We start from the raw sequence: 20,285 nt of genomic DNA on the forward strand, positions 1-20,285 counted from the left end.
TCCTGAACCCTGGGAAATCCATCTGCTTGATTTAAGTTTAGAGCCAGGTTAAAAGCAATTGAAATATTTCACTTGCATTTCCTTTTTTACACAGAGAGTGGTTCACGTGTGGAATGAACTGCCAGAGGAAATGATGGATGCAGATTCAGTTACATCATTTAACAGACATTTGGATAGGTCCATGAATAAGAAAGCTTTGGAGGGATGTGAACTGAAACCAGGGAAGTGGGACTACTTTAGTTTAGGAAGATGATAGATGTGGACTCGGTGGACTGAAGGGTTTGTTTCCATGCTGAATGACTCTGTGACTGACCATTAAACAAAGCAGGTTTGGTGCAAAGAACAATACTTCAGGTTGGGGTGCTGGAAGTACATCACCATTCCATCACTGTCGCTGGGTCAAATTACTGGAACCCCCTTCCTAACAGCACTGTCCGTATCCCTACACCCCAAGGATTGCAGTGGTTCAAGAAGGCAGCTTTATCACCCATCCTTTATTACCTTCTCCAGAGGTAATAAAGGATGGGTGAGAAATGTTAGAAGCTTTATTGAAGATGTTTTGGTAGGGCACTGAAGTAAGTTCAGGATAATCAGGCAATAAACATGATTTTGTGAAAGGGAAATGATGTCAATTCAGTGTATTGGTGTACTTTGAAAAAATATTATCTACTGGATAAAGGGAATCAGTGGATGTACTTTACTTAGATCACAACAAAGATTATTGCTGAAAGACTAAATAGGGTGGTCACAAAGACATTAAACTACTAAATGGTTGGAGGAGTTGGAGGAAATCAATACAGTTTCAAAATTAGGTAAGAGGATAGAGAGTAAAGACAGTCTGGAAACCTACTTTAGGTATAGTAGGTAATGGGTGTAGGTTTGCTCACCGAGCTGGAAGGTTCATTTCTAGACATTTCGTCATCATACTAGATAATGTCATCAGTGAGCATCCTGATGAAGCATGGCCCGCTTCCTATTTATGTGTTTAGGTTTCCTTGGGTCAGTGATGTCATTTCCTGTGGTGATGCAATGTCCTGCGGTGATGTCATTTCATGTTATTTTTCTCAAAGGGTGGTAAATGAAATCTGAGCCAATGTGTTTGTTGATAGAGTTATGGCTTGAATACCATGCTTCTAGAAATTCTTGTGCATGTCTCTGTTTGGCTTGTCTCAGGATGGATGGGTTGTCCAGTCAAAGTGGTGTCCTTCCTCATCTATATATAAAGGTACTATTAAGAGTGGGTCATGTCTTTTTGTGGCTAGTTGATGTTCATGTATCCTGGCGCTTGTTACAGTTCTTGCAAGTTATTTGTAAATGATATACATTTTGTTTGTTGTCTGTATTGGGTTTTACAAGTTCATTAGCTGCTGTTTTAATGTGTTGGTGGGATTGTAGGCTATCATGATGCCAAGGGGCCTGAGTAGTCTGGCAGTCATTTCTAAGGTGTCTTTGATGTCGGGGAGAGTGGCTAGGGTTTCTGAATGTGTTTTGTCTGCTTGTTTGGGTTTGTTGCTGAGAAATTGGCGAACAGTGTTCATCGGGTACTCGTTCCATTTGAATACACTGTATAGGTGATTTTCCTCTGTTCTGCGTAGTTCCTCTGGGCTACAGTGTGTGGTGCCTCATTGAAATAATGTTCTAATGCAGCTTTGTTTGTGGGTATTGGGATGATTGCTTCTGTAGTCAGTATTTGGTCAGTATGTGTTGTTTTCCTGTCAACGCTAATTTGAAGTTCCCCATTGGCTGTTCGCTCTACTGCGACATCTAGGAATGGCAATTTGTTGTTGTTTTCCTCCTCTTTAGTGAATTTTATGCCAGTAAGAGTATTATTGATGGTCATGAAGGTTTCCTTTAATTTGTTTCGTTTAGTGATGACGAAGGTTTCATCCACGTGGTTGACCCAAAGTTTGGCTTGGATGGTTGGCGGAGCTGTTTGTTCAAGTCTCTGCATTACTGCCTCTGCTAAGAACCCTGATATCGGAGATCCCATGGGTGTTCCATTGGTTTGTCTGTCGGTTTTGTTGTTGACGGTGGTAATGCATAGGTCCACTAGCTTGATGATAATGTCCTTGCTCATGAAGTTGGTGATATTTGGTGTAAGTTGGCGTTCCAGGTAGCAAGACTATGGTTCTGATGGGGAGCTCCTGGTTTGTGAATTTTGGGTATTCCGTAGAAGCGTGGCATGTTGGATCCGACTGGTTTCATTTTTTGGAAGTCGGTCTTATATATGTCTCCAGATTTCTGATGTTTTTTGAATAGGGCTGTGATTCGATTCTCTAGTTGTGGGGTTGGGTCTATCGCCACATGTTCGTAAGTGTTGGTATCTGCAAGTAGTGCATTTGCTTTCTTAATGTAGTCTCTTTGATTTAAAATGACTGTCAAGTGCCCTTTGTCTGTAGGTAGGATAACAATGTTTTATCTTTTTTTTAGTCTTTCTAGCACTTTTCTTTCTTGTGTACTGAGTGTGTTTCCTTCCTTTTTCCTGCTTAATGTCAATGTGACTGCCAATCTGATAGTTTGCTGGGTTTCTTCTGTGAGTTGGTTATCTTTCAGTGCTGTTTCTAACACTGCTAAGAAATCGTTCTTGTCTGTATCCTGGAAGTTGCAATTTAATCCTCTTACTAATATGGTTATTTCAGTGTCTGTTAAGGGTTGGTCAGATCAGTTTTTATCCATGTTTCTGTGTTGTCCATGTTGTTATTTTGTGTAAGTTTCTCTAGCTTTTTCTGCAGGTCTAGTTTTTTTCATTTGTGTGTTTGGCACTGTCTAATGTCCATGGCTTGTAATTCTATGTCGGTCCATTCATGGTCTGTTGCATTAGTGAGTCACATTTTTTGGTGTAAAATTTCCTGGTTGTATTTACAAAGTCTGTTATGAGCATCATTAATCATTTCTCTAAGCATTCTGTGGCCATTTTGCTCTGCTATTCTTTTGGCTAGTGGAGTGTTAAGGGGGGTTGTATTTAAGACATTTAGAACATTATTTCAACTAGCCACCACACACTGCAGCACAGAGCAGAGGAAAATCACCTATATAGTGTGTTCAAAAAGAACAGGTACCTAATAAACACAGTCTGCCAATTTCTCAGCAACAAATCCAACAAGCAGACAAAACATGTCCAGAAACCCTAGCCATACTCCCCTACATCAAAGACATCTCAGAAATGACTGCCAGACTACTCAGACCTCTTGGCATCATGGTAGCCTACAATCCCACTAACACACTAAAACAGCAGCTAAGGAACAGCAGCTATACAGACAACAAACAAAACTTATTCATTTACAAAATACCTTGCAAGAACTGTAACAAACACTATGGGGCAGCATGGTGGCTCAGTGGTTGGGGCAGCGTGCTGGCTCAGTGGATAGCATTGCTACCTCACAGCACCAGGGACCGTGTTCAACTCCCGCTTCGGGCGACTGTCTATGTAGAGTTTGCACATTCTCCCCGTATCTGTGTGGGTTTCCTCCGGGTGCTCCGGTTTACTCCCACAATCCAAAGATGTGCAGGTCAGGTGAATTGACTATGCAGGGGTAAATATAGGGTAGGGGAATAGGTCTGGGTGGGTTATTCTTCAGATGGTCAGTGTGGACTTGTTGGGCCGAAGGGCCTGTTTCCATACTGTAGGGAATCTAATTGGACAAACAGGCAGAACATTAGTCACCAGGATACATGAACATCAACTAGCCACAAAAAGACATGACCCATCTCAATAGTATCCTTACATACAGATGAGGAAGGATACCATTTTGACTGGGACAACACATCCATCCTAGGACAAGCCAAACACAGACATGCATGAGAATTCCGAGAAGCTTGGCATTCCAACCGGAACTCTATCAACAAACACATTGACTTGGATCTCATTTACCACGCCCTGAGAAAAAGAACAGAAAATGACGTCACCACAGGAAATGACATCACCAACCCAAGGAAACCTAAACACATAAATAGAAAGTGGGCCATTCCATCAGCACTTCATCCGGAGGCTCACTGATGATGTTACGTAGTATGGTGACAAAACGGCTGAAAATGAACCTTCCAACTCAGCGAGCAAACCTACATCTAGAACCTCAAATCTTCTCAAAACTCACTAATAGCAGGTAATATATAAGAAAAGTATAAGAAGTATGTTGATTATACAGGAAGACAGTAATAATAAACAGATGAATAAACTATCAGTGCTGAGGGACAGGTTAGAGTGCATGGCCCACATAAGAGTTCTATATACAAATTCACAGAATGTAAGGAGAAAATTAAATGAGCTATAGACACTAATTCGAATTGGAGATTAAGATGTAAGAGACATGGCTTCAGATTTTCGGGATTGGAAACTAAATTTATCATGTTATTAGGTTTACAGAACAGACAGGAAAAATGGCAGAGGATGTACAGTAGCCTGACTGATTGAAAGCAAGGCTACTTCAACAGTGAGGGAGATATAATAAGGGGAAAGCATTCAAAGATGACTGTATGGTTGGAACTGAGGAAAGTAAGGATCTAAACTTGCAGTTGATTTTACGTACAGACTCTTTTCATAGCAGCTGTAGTGCTAGATCGTATAAATGTAGAAATCAGGGAAGCTGTTGCAAAAAGAGTAGTACTAATGGGGGATTTTAACTTTAACATCGATTGGGAGAGGCAGACAAGAACTGTCAGAAAGATATTGATTTTCTGGAATGTGTCTGGAATAGCTTCTGACAGTAATATGTCCTGGATACAACAAGGTGACAAGCAATATTGTATTTAGTAGCAAGTAATAAGCCAGGATTTAATTAGTAACCTAACTGTGCATGAACATTTATCAAGTAGGGATTATAACATGATCGGGTTCAATGTAGCACTTTGAAGTGAAAAGCATGAATCAGCTACTCGAGTTTTAGATTCAGAAAAAGCCAACTTTACTGAGATGAAACAGTGACTGTCCAAAGTAAAATGGGAACATCTGCTGATGGGTAAAACAACTGAAGAACTGTGGAGGATGTTTAAATAAACATGTAGCACAATATAAGACCAATTTATACCCACTAAAAAGGAAAAGTTCCATTTCACAGAGAAAAAAACAGCCATTGAAAATGAAAGAGGTGAGGGAAAGCATAAAAGTAAAAGAAGGGGCCTTTAAAAAGTGCAAAAAACAGCACATATGCTGCTGAAAGGGAAAGATACAAAGATGAACAAAGGGCCACAAACAGCTCCTAAAAAGGAATATGAAGGAAACTGCAAATATGTCAAAATCAGTAAGAAGAAATGCTATAGTTACATCAAGGGAAAGTGGGTGGTCAGGATCAATACTGGCCAACTTATGTCTGAAAATGGGGATATTGTGAATGACTGGGGAAATGGTAGACATGTTGAATAATTACTTTGCATCAGTACTTACAGTAGAAAAGAAGCATCGCTTGCCATAAATCCTGAAGAAGTTAATAGTGGTTTGGGAATAGTGACTGAATAAAATTACCCCAAGTAAAACATTGGTTATGAGGAAACTAATGGGATTAAAGAGTGGCAAATGCCAGGAACTGATGGGGTCCATCTGAGGATGTTTAAGGAAATGAGAGAGCACATTGTAGATCCCTAACTATAATCTTCCAGAGTTTCCTAAATACAGGAGTTGTCCCTTTAGATCAGAAATTGCACGTCACACTGCTTTTTAAGAAAAAATGAATGAGGAAAACTAGGGAATTACAGACAAGTTAGCCTAACATTTGTGGTGTTGAAGCTGTTGGAATCTGTAGTCATGAATTAGATAACTGAGTACCTTAAAAATGTTCAGTTAATCAAGGAGAGCTGACATGACGAACAACCTCATTGAACTTTTTGAATAGATGACTAAGATAGTGGGCTGCAGAATATCTATGATTCTTGGTTTATATGGACATCCACAAAAGATTTGATAAAGTCCCATTTAAGAGATTGTTAACTAAGTAGACCACAGAATTGAGGGAAAGTGAGGGAAAGTGAGGAATTGAGGACAAATTACTGGTATGGTTGGGAAATTAGTTGAGTGCCAGGTGACAGAATGTAGACTCAATTTGTCTGCTGTCAGTGGTGTTCCACAAAGATCTGTGTTCGGGCTCATTTATTCACCTTATTTATTAACAACTTATGAAATGGCAGAGAGAGTCATATACCCATATTTGCTAATGACACAAAGTTTCACAACATGGTAGCCTCTGTAGATGATAGCATAAAATTACTAAAGGAAATTGTAGACTTAAGTGAATGGGCAAAACTGAGGCAGATGGAGTTCAAAGGAAACAAGTGTGAAGTTAACCATTTTGGAATAAAAAGGGTACTTTCTAGATGGTATGAAGTTGATTTCTAAAGAGCCTCGGGGATTCAGGTGCACAAATCTTTAAAATGTCACCACTTGGTGCAGAAAATAATCAAGAAAACTAATGCAATGCTGGCCTTTATATCTCAAAGGCTGTAGTACAAGGATGCAGAAGTTGTGCTACAGTTATACAAAATCCTGATTGGGCCACACTTGGAATGCTGTGAGCAGATCTGGGTGCCACACCTTCGGAAAGATATATTTGCCTTGGAGAGAGTACAACGTAGGCTTACAAGAAAGATACCTGGATTTCAGGGGTTAAGTTATGAGGAGAGATTTATAAGTTAGGCCTATTTTCTGTAGTGTAGAAAGTTAAATGCAATCAAATCAAAGTCTTCAAGATATTAATAAGAAAAGACAGGATAGATAAAGGTAAATTATTCCACTGGTTGGGGATTCTAGAATTAGGCAGCGTAGCCTAAGAATTAGAGCCCGATCATTCAGGAGAGATACTAGGAAACACTTCTACACATGAAGGGTGGTAACTTTTTGAAAATCTCTTCCATAAATGGCAGTTGATGATGGAACAGTTATTAATTTCAAATCTGAGGTAGATGAATTTTTGTTAAACAAAGGCATTAAGGGATATAGGTTAAAGCCAGGTATATGGATTTAGGCCACAGATTGGCTATTACATCATTGCATGGGGCTCAAGGGGCTGAATGGCCCACTCCTGTTCCTATGTTCCTGGTGTAACATATTGCATGGTTAGAAAATTGCTGGCAAACAGGATATAAGAATGTTACAAACATGGGGTGGCACGGTGGCTCAGTGGGTAGCACTGCTGCCTCACAGCACCAGGGACCCGGGTTCGATTCCAGCCTCAGGTGACTATCTGCGTGGAGTTTGTACATTCTCTACGTGTCTGCATGGGTTTCCTCCAGGTGCTCTGGTTTCCTCCCATAATCCAAAGATGTGTAGGTCAGGTGAATTGGCCAAACTAAATTGTCCATAGTGTCAGGGGTGAATATAGGGTAGGGGAATGGGTCTGGGTGGGTTACTCTTCAGAGGGTCTGTGTGGACTTGTTGGGCCGAAGGGCCTGTTTCCATACTGAAGGGAATCTAATCTAAGTCATATATAGACAGGTTGTCATTAGACAAATATCTGGCAAATGGAATATAATGTGGGGAAATATGAAATTGTCTGTTTTGGCAGGAAGAATACAAAAAAAAAGCATATTATCTAAAATGATGAGAGTTTGCACAGCTCTGAAATGCAGAAGGATCTGGGCCCTAGTACATGAATCACACAATGCTAGCATGCAAGAGCAATAAATAATTAAGAAACCCAGGTTCAATTCCCGTCTCAGGCGGCTATCTGTGTGGAGTTTGCACATTCTCCCCGTGTCAGCGTGGGTTTCCTCCAGGTGCTCCGGTTTCCTCCCACAGTCCAAAAATGTGCAGATTAGGTGAATTGGCCATCCAAAATTGCATGTAGTGTAAGATGTAGGGAAATGGGTCTGGGTGGGCTCCTCTTCGGAGGGTTGGTGTGGACTTGTTGGGCCGAAGGGCCTGTTTCCACACTGTAAGTAATCTAATCTAATAGAGTGTTATAATTATTGTGAAGAGAATTTAATTAAAGAAAACTGTGGTGAGGTTATACAGAGAACTGGTGAGACCACATTTGAGAGGACTGTGAATAGAACTGGTTACCTTATTTAAGGAAGGATGTACATGCATTGGAAACTATTAAAAGAAGGCCTACCTGGAATGGGCAGGTTTTCTTATGAGGAAAAGTTGGACAAGCTGGGTTTGCATCCACTGGAACTGAGAAGTGTATAGGGTGACTTGATTGAAACATGTAAGATCCTGAGTAGTCTTGACAGGGAAGATGTGGAGGGGATTCTTCCTCCAATAGGGGAATCTAGAAGTAAGGATCACTGTTGAAAAAAAGGGGTTGCCCTTTTAACACGGAGATGAGGTGATTTATTTTTTTGTCACAGAGGGATTGAGTCTTTGGGATTCTCTTTCTGATAAGGCAGTGGAAGCAGAGTTTTTGAACATTTTTAATGTAGAGGTAGGTAGATTGTTGGTAAGCAAGCAGTCATAGAGTCATAGAGATGTACAGCATGGAAATAGATCCTTCGGTCCAACCTGTCCATGCCGACCAGATATCCCAACCTAATCTAGTCCCATCTATTTGACTTTCCAAATGCAGCATCTCACATTTATTTAAATTAAACTCCACCTGCCACTCCTCAGACCATTAGCCCATCTGATCAAAATCCTGTTGTACTCTGAGGTAACATTCTTCGCTATCTGTGACACCTCCAATTGTGATATCATCTGCAAACTTATTAACTATAACTCCTATATTCACAGCACAATATTTATACAAATGATGGAAAGCAGTGGACCCAGTACTGATTCGTGTAGCACACTGCTGGTCACAGGCCTCCAGCCTGAAAAGCAACGCTCCAGGAGGTGAAAGGTTATCAAGGGTAGGTGTTTAGATCAGGGCTAATCTCTTTGTAATAACAACAGAAAGTGTTGGAGAAACTCAGTAGGTCTGATGTGAGAAAAGAGTTAACTTTTCAAGTATGATAAAACTTGCCTTGAAAACTCTGATCTGATTAAATGGCAGAGCAGGCTCAAGTTGTTGAATAACATACTTGAGCCCTTTGTTCACATGCTTGTATGTGCACTTTAAAATCTTCCTAATATTTAATTCCTCTCTTCATCTTAAACTTGTGAAAACAGCACAAGAATCTCAAGATGTCATTGTGCTGTTCCTGCAGTTGAATCGTGATACTCCTCAATTCTTCTTCAATGATGCAACCTCACTATTCAGCAGCCTGTCAATATCAGTACTCCTTTTCCACTGAAGTATTCATGGAAGAGCAAAAAGAAATTAGCCTCCAGTCAAGTGGAAGCAGTACCCTATTGATGAGTAAAAAGTGGTCCTTTTAATACTGAGAGCTTTGGAATATTGTTACTAACTCCTCTTATTTCATTTCAGCTGCTGAAAGTATATTTCTAGAGCAGCCTTCAGGTCATCACCCTCCCATCCAATTCTGACTGACCAGATCAGGGAGAATTGCAAGATCTTCCCAATTTTGGATGGAGGAGGTGAGCCTGGAAATACTTTCAGTTAAAAGGAACACTTCATTTAAATGTTTCAGTCAATGCTGTTGACAAAACGTTGAAGTAGTAAGTATTGGGGGGAGTTGTAGAGGTTTAATGAGTATGTGGATGAGTGTCTGAGGTAACCTGTGATGTGACTGTGACCTTAGTATGTTAACCCAGTCATTTAGTTTGTCTCCAGCACCACCTTATCTTTAATTTTTTGTAATTATCTCTCTGTCTCACTTAATCAGATTATAAATCATCCCTTCGCTGGTTATTCAGCTGTTGACACTTTACTTATTGTCTAACATTCTTGGTTACCTGCAGAGACTTATTATCTGACACTCCACTCACACCAGCTGTGTGACCTTTTGATTTCTCTGTCCTTGATCTCTCTGCCTATAAACTCTGTGTTTGTGAACTTTTCTCTCTCTGCGCCTGACAAAGAGGCCACGCTCTGAAAGCTTGTGATTTTATATAAACCTGTTGGTCTATAACCTGGTGTCTTGTGAGTTCTGACTTTGTTCACCCCAGTCCAACATTGGCACCTCCACATCGTGATTAGTAATGATGGTCTGATACTCTGTTAGAACATTTGAACCTGTACAGTACGAAGCATGTTGTTCTATAGTCTTACCATCATGCACAGTATATTAATATCAGTATTAATATTAATAAATCTTGTATAAAAGCGAATTCAAAGCAAACTGATGAAGATCTTCAACCAACTTAGAATTTCAAATAATCTATACACCACTGTGTTCTGAGTTGCCAAGGAATGTCATTGATGAACTAAAGTGGGCAGGATTAAACAATAGATTATAATGTTTCAATGCATTTAGAGAAATTACCCTTTCTCAGTTCAAGAGAAGTTTCACATTATCTGCTTGAAGTTTTTGCTTACAGTTACTCACAGCACTCAGATTAAACTAAACAGAATGGATGATGTCACAATGGACTTAATGGGCTAATTTTTCTTTCTTATTCTGTACCATTTTATGTCCTTGTCATTCTTACCTGTCCAAGAGCCCAGCTATCTCCAAAAGCTTGAGCATTGCTCACTTCCATGTTGTTTGATGTAGTCATGTCATTTGCAGTATTTTGGTCAAAATTTCCACACAAACCTGTCATTTTACCCTGCCAATGTTGAGATAAAGTAAAGGTTAAAATACAAGAAATCCATATAAAATATATAATCATCAAAATGCTTTTATAAATAAGTGGCACTAAAAAATTTAGAAAAAGAGGAAGCTATTTACCATCTTTCCTGAATGTATAGCTTCATCAGTTCACCGTATTTATGGATAGTTTCTCATATACATTTCATGTTACTTTAATGGAATAACCAGCTATTCTGAAGTTTCCACTTACTCATACCCAACCCCTGTGGAAATTAGGTTTGATGCACCACAAAAATGAGAAGGAATTAACTTTTGTTTATTTTATTTAAATCAGCATCTTAACCATTTCCACAATCAGGCTTCTTGGGAAAAGTCACAGCTTCTTCATTGTGTGTTAAGGTGCTCGGTGGTTAGTACTGCTGCCTCACAATGCCAGGGACCCCGGTTCAATGCCAGCCTCCAATGACTGTCTGTGTGGAGTTTGTACATTCCCCCTATGTCTGCGTGGGTCTCCTCCCGGTGCTCCAGTTTCCTACCATAGTCCAAAGATGTGCAGATTAGGAGGATTGTCCATGCTAAATTGCCCATAGTGTCCAGGGATGTGTAGGTTAAGTAGATTAGCCATGAGAAATGCAGGGTTAAGGGGATAGGGTGGTGGTGGGGGTGGGGGTGGGGGTGGGGGTGGGGGGGATGGTTGAGTCTGGGTAGGATGCTGTTCAGAGGGTCAGTCTGGACCAAATGGCCTGCTTCCACACTGTAGCGATTCTATTAAAAAATTGAGGCTTTCATCCAAGAGAACACAAAGCAGAAAATGTGCAATTGCAGCAGGGTAATAACAATATAAAAATAGAAGGGAAATGAGCCAGATTTCTTAATCAAAATTGCTTTGTCAGTTTGTACAAAGTATTTGGTATGGAAATATTTTTCCCTGTAAGGTTTACAAAATGTAACTAATTTTAGACAAATGGAACAAAATTAGTTGCTTTTCGAAGCAACACAAAATGACCAAATGATGCCAATGAGACAGTGTTATTACAGAAAATGTTTTCAGAAATAATTCCAACATGTTTAATGACTCGAGCAAAGATTGAACAAGTTCCATCAAATTGGCAGCGTGGACAGAGCTTTGGTTATTTGAAATATTCATTGGGATTTTGAATGAACTAAAAGAAATAAGTTCAATAAGTTTCTCTGATTCTGTGTTTAGCAAGTCATTCCAGAGTTAAACAGTTCAGTCGGCTCAAACTGAAGTTGACACAGAGGGAGTTTTGGAATTTAAAAATGGGATTCTGATGAACAAATGGAGAACTCCTTATAGATCTGAGAAAGGAAAGATTTTCATCAGATGTTGGTGCTAACTAAAAATCATCAGGACATACTGTGGATAGCCCATGACATTTCAGTATAATATACCATACACACTAGATTGTGGGAAAACCTCAACATCCAATATGTTATTTATCACATTCTTTCAGTCTTGATCCCTTTCAACCACACCAGTTATATGACCAGTACACTGGTCTCAGAATGGTTCAGGTGAAGAATGTCCCAAAGGTGCAGTTCCTATATCCTCAAGGACTGGGCTGGAGGCACACAAACCGAAACCCATTTCTCCCACAAGTGTTTAATTCTCTAACCTTATTTAACATATGCTAATTTGCTTGTGGGCCAAGTAATAATCATCTGTCTGTGTTACATTTATTAGCATACAATTCTTCACACACAATACTTTAAATAAGCAGAAAGAGTATTAGATTGAAGAGCTTTTTATAAGTAAATCTGTCATGCATTTAACAGTTTAGTTTTGTGTTAATAGTAATAAAAAGATTAACAGTGAGCAAAATCTGTGCTATAAGTTGTATGCCTGAGCCTATAAATAACATTAGCAGCACATATTTATTGCATTTTAAGACATTTATTCTCAGCTTTGATTTGTCAAATAAAGGTACACTGCATCCCAGCAACGTGATGATCTGCTTCACAATGTGAATTGTAGTGAATACATATTTATATTTGAGGACTATCTGGGAATACTAGAAGATTTTAGACTATTTTAATATTCTTTGGTTTCATCATATGACTTCTTGGAAACTGAAATCAACTGTCTAATATGTGCTGTAAGCCACCTACATTTTGCTGAAATCAAGTAATTTGGAGAAATGGCTAAACAAGAGCTAAGACATGGGGTTTATTGATTGACTGAAAAATTAACCCCTACTTTCTGAGAGAACTGATGCCCCAATGCTAATGACTGCCTAGTAACTCTCGCTAGTCTTAAAGTTTGCTTCTACAGGTCAGAATAAAGGAGATACTCGTAAGGATGACAGACTCTCTTGAGAAATTCTATTTTCAGTGGAAGTTTCTGGGAATTCTCATAAAGTTTCCAAATACTAGTCTTTCTACCTAGTAAAATCTAAAAACTGTGACCATTCTTTCGAGTCTTGAATCCAAGCCAATTAGAATCAGAACTGAATTTCTATCATCAATCCACAGCTGTCAGTATTTCAATTCTAGCAACATAAAAAAGTGGACATGCAAAATGATCATATTCTATTCTTTGTTTCTAGATGTTTACACGATGGAGATTATTTCCTTCCTTTTACCTTTAAAAAATCCCTATCATCTCACTTGCCTTTTTGTGTTGTGTGTGTGTAATCTGTTTGTGCAATTAAGGGAATCTAGTTTTAATTCTGTGTCATAGATCAGGTGTTGACCAGAGTTTGGCACTTGCTTTAAGAATAAGTTTTGCTGAAAAGAAACAGATTATTTTGAGTGTGTAGTGATTATAACAAGGCCAACCAGCTGGACATCATAGAGTATGAGTTCTCTGATTGGGGCTATTAATCTGATCTAAGCATGGAACCCCGGCTGACAGATAAAATGAGAAGCATCAAAGAATCTGACACTCTGGGTGCTGACATTGATGAGGCTGGGCCAGAGTCAAGGGCTTTCCACATGTAAATAAAGGGTGACTTGGTAATGAAATACCAGCATCTGTGGCCTTATTTAGAGTTCATTACAGAGGCCAAGTGGCTGTTTTTTTTAAGATAGTAGTACAAAAGAGAGACAATTGGCCATCTTGGGAACTGAATCAACACACTTACACTAATGTGGAGTTGTGAATATCAATGCATTCCTTCCATCACAGTTGTAGCAAATTCAATTTTAAAAGCTTGGAAGAAACTTAGTGGCTACAACAATAATATGATACACAAAACCACTATATCTTTAAACCAAATAACTTTCATTTATGCTGTGGTTCTGTTCACCAAGCTGGAAGTTTTTGTTGCAAACGTTTCGTCCCCTGTCTAGGTGACATCCTCAGTGCTTGGGAGCCTTCTGTGAAGTGCTTCTGTGGTGTTTCCTCCGGCATTTATAGTGGCCTGTCCCTGCCGCTTCCGGTTGTCAGTTTCAGCTGTCCGCTGTAGTGGCGGGTATATTGGGTCTAGGTCTATGTGTTTGTTGATGGAGTTTGTGGATGAGTGCCATGCTTCTAGGAATTCCCTGGCTGTTCTTTGTTTCGCTTGCCCTATAATGGTAGTGTTGTCCCAGTCAAATTCATGTTGCTTGTCGTCTCCGTGTGTGGCTACTAGGGATAGCTGGTCGTGTCGTTTCGTGGCTAGTTGATGTTCGTGGATGCGGATCGTTAGCTGTCTTCCTGTTTGTCCTATATAGTGTTTTGTGCAGTCCTTGCATGGGATTTTGTACACTACATTAGTTTTGCTCATGCTGGGTATCGGGTCCTTCGTTCTGGTGAGTTGTTGTCTGAGAGTGGCTGTTGGTTTGTGTGCTGTTATAAGTCCTAGTGGTCGTAGTAGTCTGGCTGTCATTTCAGAGATGTTCTTGATGTATGGTAGTGTGGCTAGTCCTCTGGGTTGCGGCATGTCCTCATTCTGTTGTCTTTCCCTTAGGCATTTGTTGATGAAATTGCGAGGATATCCGTTTTTGGCGAATACCTTGTATAGGTGTTCCTCTTCCTCTTTTTGCATTTCTGGTGTGCTGCAGTGTGATGTGGCCCTTTTGAATAGTGTCTTGATGCAACTTCGTTTGTGTGTATTGGGGTGGTAACAAGGAAAAGACAAACACATAACCTCAACACCAAGGAGAGGGAAGCACTAAAATCACTAAGAAATGATAAGAACATAATCATACTACCAGCAGTCAAAGGCAGAATGACGGTCATCCTAGAACAAAGCAGAGTACATCCAAAAAGCACAACAAATACTTGCAGATACCAACACCTACCAAAAGAGGGAGTTTGACCCCACCCCACAGCTCACCAATAGGATAAACAACACACTGAGGAACCTACAAAAAAATGGACAGATAACCAGGTCGGACCTACAAAGAATGAAACCTGAAAGCAACAACACCCCCAGATTCTATGGACTACCTAAAGTGCACAAACCAGACATCCCACTCAGACCCATAGTATCACTACCAGGGACACCATCACACAGGAGAAAGTGAGGTCTGCAGATGCTGGAGATCAGAGCTGAAAATGTGTTGCTGGAAAAGCGCAGCCGGTCAGGCAGCATCCAAGGAACAGGAGAATCGACGTTTCGGGCATAAGCCCTTCTTCAGGGCTGAAGAAGGGCTTATGCCCGAAACGTCGATTCTCCTGTTCCTTGGATGCTGCCTGACCTGCTGCGCTTTTCCAGCAACACATTTTCAACACCATCACACAAACTGGCTAAAGAACTGCAGCAGAAACTGAAACACCTGATCAGCGGATCCAGACACTCTATACAATCAACACAGGAATTCTTGGACATCATCAGAAATATACACATAGACAAGGAAGAAACCATGGTCTCATTCGACGTAACGGCACTGTTCACCTCTATTGACAAAGCCCTAGCCAGAGAAACAATAGCCAACCTGCTGAACAGACATAACAGACAACAGGACGTTGAACCCATCAACAAAGACGGCATACTTAAACTACTGGACTTGTGCCTCACAACACACTTCACATTCAACAACCAGATATACAAACAAATCAATGGAACACCCATGGGCTCACCGAGCTCGGGACTCATAGCAGAAGCAGTAATGCAAAGGTTAGAACAAACAGTCTTACCACAAATTCAACCCAAACTCTGGGTCAGATACATTGATGACACCTTTGTAATCATTAAAAACACGGAAATAGAGAATACACACCGGATCATCAACTCCACACTCACAGGAATCCGATTCACGAGAGAGGAAGAAAAGGACAACCAACTCCCATTCCTAGACGTGAGGGTACAGAGAACACCAAACAGAGAATTCACCACTAAGGTACACAGGAAAGCCATACACACAGACCAAGTCCTAAACTATGAAAGCAACCACCCCAATACACACAAACGAAGTTACATCAAGACACTATTCAAAAGGGCCACATCACACTGCAGCACACCAGAACTACAAAAAGAGGAAGAGGAACACCTATACAAGGTATTCGCCAAAAACGGATATCCTCGCAATTTCATCAACAGATGCCTAAGGGAAAGACAACAGAACGAGGACATGCCGCAACCCAAAGGACTAGCCACACTACCATACATCAAGAACATCTCTGAAATGACAGCCAGACTACTGCGACCACTAGGACTTATAACAGCACACAAACCAACAGCCACTCTCAGACAACAACTCACCAGAACGAAGGACCCGATACCCAGCATGAGCAAAACTAATGTCGTGTACAAAATCTCATGCAAGGACTGCACAAAACACTATATAGGACAAATAGGAAGACAGCTAATATCCGCATCCACGAACATCAACTAGCCACAAAACGACATGACCAGCTATCCCTAGTAGCCACACATGGAGACGACAAGCAACATGAATTTGATTGGGACAACACTACCATTATAGGGCAAGCGAAACAAAGAACAGCCAGGGAATTTCGAGAAGCATGGCACTCATCCACAAACTCCATCAACAAACACATAGACCTGGACCCAATATACCCGCCACTACAGCAGACAGCTGAAACTGACAACCGGAAGCGGCAGGGACAGGCCACTATAAATGCCGGAGGAAACACCACAGAAGCACTTCACAGGAGGCTCCCAAGCACTGAGGATGTCACCTAGACAGGGGACGAAACGTTGCAACAAAAACTTCCAGCTCGGTGAACAGAACCACAGCAACGAGCACCCGAGCTACAAATCTTCTCACAAACTTTGAACTTTCATTTATATTGTGATTTTCATAATTTCATAATATTTCAAAGGACTTTATGGCCAGTAAAACACAGTTGAAGTGCAGTCATTCTTGTACAGTAAGAAACACACCACAATGCATGCACAGAGACATTTCTCTTAGCTTTGATTTCTTGTGTTGTGGCAACATGACGGTTTGTATAGCTCAGTTTTGCTTTGAAGTGTTTATTCCCCATAACTGTTCTTGTAGTGAGGTATGTGCTTCTGCAGGATACAGTAAAGATCTGTGTCCCATTGTGAAAATCAGAACTGCCCAAGATTGGATATTTTCAAAATAAAAATCAGAATGTGCTGGAAGTACTCAGTATGTCTGGCAGCATTTGTGGAGAGAGAAACAAGTCTACTACAATGCTTCTTCAGAAATGCTGAATATTCCCAACACTTCTTGTCATATTTCAGATTTTTGCAGTATTTAATTTTTATTTTGGCAATTTAAATTTGATATTCTGCTACCTGTAAAATGTAATGCACTTCCATTGAGCAAGGTTGAAAGTAACTAATCTACTTACTTGCCACTGAGGTCCAGCTTGAATATGTACAGTTGTCTTCCTATCCCAAAACACTGTCATCTCTTGCACTGGATAGTGTACCACTGAGTAGTAACCTGCCTTCCAGAGCTGAAAATCAGGTACTGCTCTCCTTACCCCAGATAAACTCTAATAGAAACAGTAATCACAAGTAATAACTCAAGTCTTCCATCAGTTTTCAACTGTGTCAAAATTCTTATACTATGTAATTAAGGCATTTATTGGATAAATCTACAGCTAATTTAGCACTGTCAAGTTTGCTGTTTACATATTTGGAAAAATTAATTTTGACTGAAAAGCAAATTGCAACCAAAATGGCAAAAATTATAATAATTATACCTTAATTACTAAAATAACTTGTCTTACTTGTGTCAGATGGTGTTGACAAATAAAACAGAAAATATATATATGTACTATTAAGTTGCATTCTTCATCTAGGTATTCATTTCAGATTTAGCTCACTTATGACAAGTCCCATTCTCTCTGGTGGCATTGCCCCTGAGAAACAAGTTAAAATATTGTTTTCTAAAGAGAGATTTGGAACATAATCTAATGTGCCAGTAAATTGAAGCTGGGCAGCCTAGCGAGGTGCAAGGAATTGGAAGCATAGTAATATTTTAGGTAGTATAGCAAGAGCAGGCAGAGTGTGGAGAGTAATAGACAGAAATAGTTTGAAAGCTGTGACCAGTGTTGGACAGAAAAGGAGGAAGGGGTTTGGCTGATGGTAGATGGGATAAGGAGGTTAGGTGGAGGATGGACTTTTAGATGGGGATAGAACTTAAGAAATTTGGAATAATGAGATTTCCATCTGTCAGAACTAGCACTTTGAACAGGAGAACCAGATCTTTAGATTATAAAATGGGAAGAAAATAATAACTAATTGAAACTGAGAGCTGAGAGGAACAGCAGGCAGGGTACGTGGCCAATACCTTTTATGTGACAAGTGGATTCAATACAAAGGGCCATCTTGATTTTTAAGTAGATAAGTCTGCAATGTCTCTGACTGTCAATAGTAAATGAGATCTTCTGGAAATTTGAGACTTCCTTCGGAGTCAAAAGTTCAAGAGTGAAACAAAATTAACTAACTGCACAAAATAGAAAAAACGAACTTACTGTAAGAAGACAACCACTCATTTTGTAGGTAAGCATACGCATGCTATTTTATGTAAATTAAAGACACTTTAAAATTTTAAAGAAGTTGTTTCAGTGTCTATTTATAAACTTAACTTCACAAAAATATGCAGCTCACTAGGGTAAGTATTTATCTGCTGAGGCTTGAAAGAGTAAAAATGCTCGCCTAAGCTCCACAAATGAGCTCACTGTTACCAGTAGAGAATAGGAGCCAGTAGTTATTTTTGCAATTCAAGGTGTGCACAGAAAGTGTTATGGTGACTACTTTTGTGTTTTAATCTTTTTTTACAATAAACAAAGTGTTGGAAAAGGCGCAGAACAGAAAATCATTAATATCATTATAAGTGAATAGTGTCGCTTGCTAATACAGCCAAGCATAATGAATGAGAAGGTGCATATAAATTTTGGCCTATAGCAGGAATGCCATTACTATAGAACATTTAATGTAAAATCAAATATTGGAGTAGCAAGGAAGCTAAATGTAGACATCAATGAGTATATTATAGAGACTTGATTCCATTCACTGTAAATTTAAATCTCATTAACACTTTAAAATGAAATACTTTAAATCCATTTAAAACTATAAGAAAAATAATAATTTTCTTGCAGATATTAACTATATAATGACAGTTAAACCAGTGGGTGGACGTAGATTTTATTCAGAAGCCCATAAAAGTTGCAATTCAGTCACCAATGTTCTATGAATCACTGAGTTATTATGTCAACAATCTGACAATTATGATTGCACGGTGACTTAATTAGAATAAAATTGGTAATCCAGTCATAAATGTCAATAACTATAATTTTCAAATACATCTTGCACTAGTTCAACAGGAAAACCTCTGTAGGAATTCTGCCCCGTTATGGTGCCATACTCAAGGTATTTATCTTCCTGTTGAAGTGTAAAAAGATATTCTATTCATGTATACAGAGGCTGCTGTTCCTGAACAATGAGGCTAAATTAGTAAAGGTTTTTCTGACTCAATCCTCGCTGAACATTGTGACAAATGCAGTTTCAGTCAGTGCTATTTAATGGCAGTCAGTGGTGGAAACACTGACAAGTTCTATACTGCTGCTGGAATGATTTGGGCTACAAACTGTAGTGACCTAATTTTAATGCTCGCAGTCAGATGCCTGTAAAAAATAAAGAATTAAATTAGAACATCATATCGGTATTGTTGAGCAATTATGGACTGCAATTACCCGCTAAGCCATCAGCCTTTCCAGTGGTGGGGGTGGCAGGGGTGTTGATCATATTTTACAAGACTGAATAAACTGATTCCTTTGAAGAAACCATACACATAAGTTTCCATTTCTGCACATCATTTTAAAAGGAGCATTTGAACACTTCTTGTATACTTTCAAGAAAAAATAAGCAACAAAATGTATATTTGTATTTAATTAGAATAGTTACTCACTGGCTTGCCAGAATTATCATTGAAGTAAAGATGGGTGCCTCCAACAGATATCATGAGGGACTTCATACAAATGATTCCACTATCATAGCAATCCACATTCTGAGTAGTTATTGAAACATTCAAATTGGCAGTGCTCTGCAAAACAAATGGATAATTGTGTGTTCTCCATGATAGTAATAGATATTTTGATTGAATTTATAACTGAATTCATAATTTCTCTGGTCTCAAGTGTATTGTACATTATGTAATGTCACTCCATTTATGCAAGGTTTCTTCAGAATCAAATTAGAGGAATGCATTTTTCCATCAAACAACAACCATCTTTGGAAGCGAAACCTTTCACTAGCACAGATGGTTGGATGATTGATCTGAAGATGAAACACCTTTTTAATTAGGACATATTTTGCTGGAAATATTACACATCATTTTGAAGAGAAACATGGTTAGTAAATAATCTGAGGGAATAA

At 39.4% G+C, this 20,285-nt stretch overlaps 1 protein-coding gene across 1 annotated transcript in view; it reads right to left on the reverse strand.

Moving 5' to 3' along the window:
- The window catches only part of otogl (otogelin-like), a 209,721-nt gene that overhangs the window by 107,238 nt on the left and 82,198 nt on the right, over positions 1-20,285 (reverse strand). The window contains exons 21-24 of the mRNA XM_087997558.1: positions 19,815-19,953; positions 18,361-18,381; positions 17,252-17,376; positions 10,418-10,537 (exon numbers count right to left, since the gene is read on the reverse strand). Coding sequence (XP_087853684.1) covers positions 10,418-10,537; positions 17,252-17,376; positions 18,361-18,381; positions 19,815-19,953 — 405 coding nt within the window. The remainder of the gene's footprint in view (positions 1-10,417; positions 10,538-17,251; positions 17,377-18,360; positions 18,382-19,814; positions 19,954-20,285) is intronic.

This window comes from Chiloscyllium plagiosum, unplaced genomic scaffold (genome assembly GCF_037043375.1).
Source record: "Chiloscyllium plagiosum isolate Xiang-an unplaced genomic scaffold, Cpla_swu_hap1 HiC_scaffold_19, whole genome shotgun sequence".
In the NCBI taxonomy this organism is placed as follows: Eukaryota; Metazoa; Chordata; class Chondrichthyes; order Orectolobiformes; family Hemiscylliidae; genus Chiloscyllium; species Chiloscyllium plagiosum.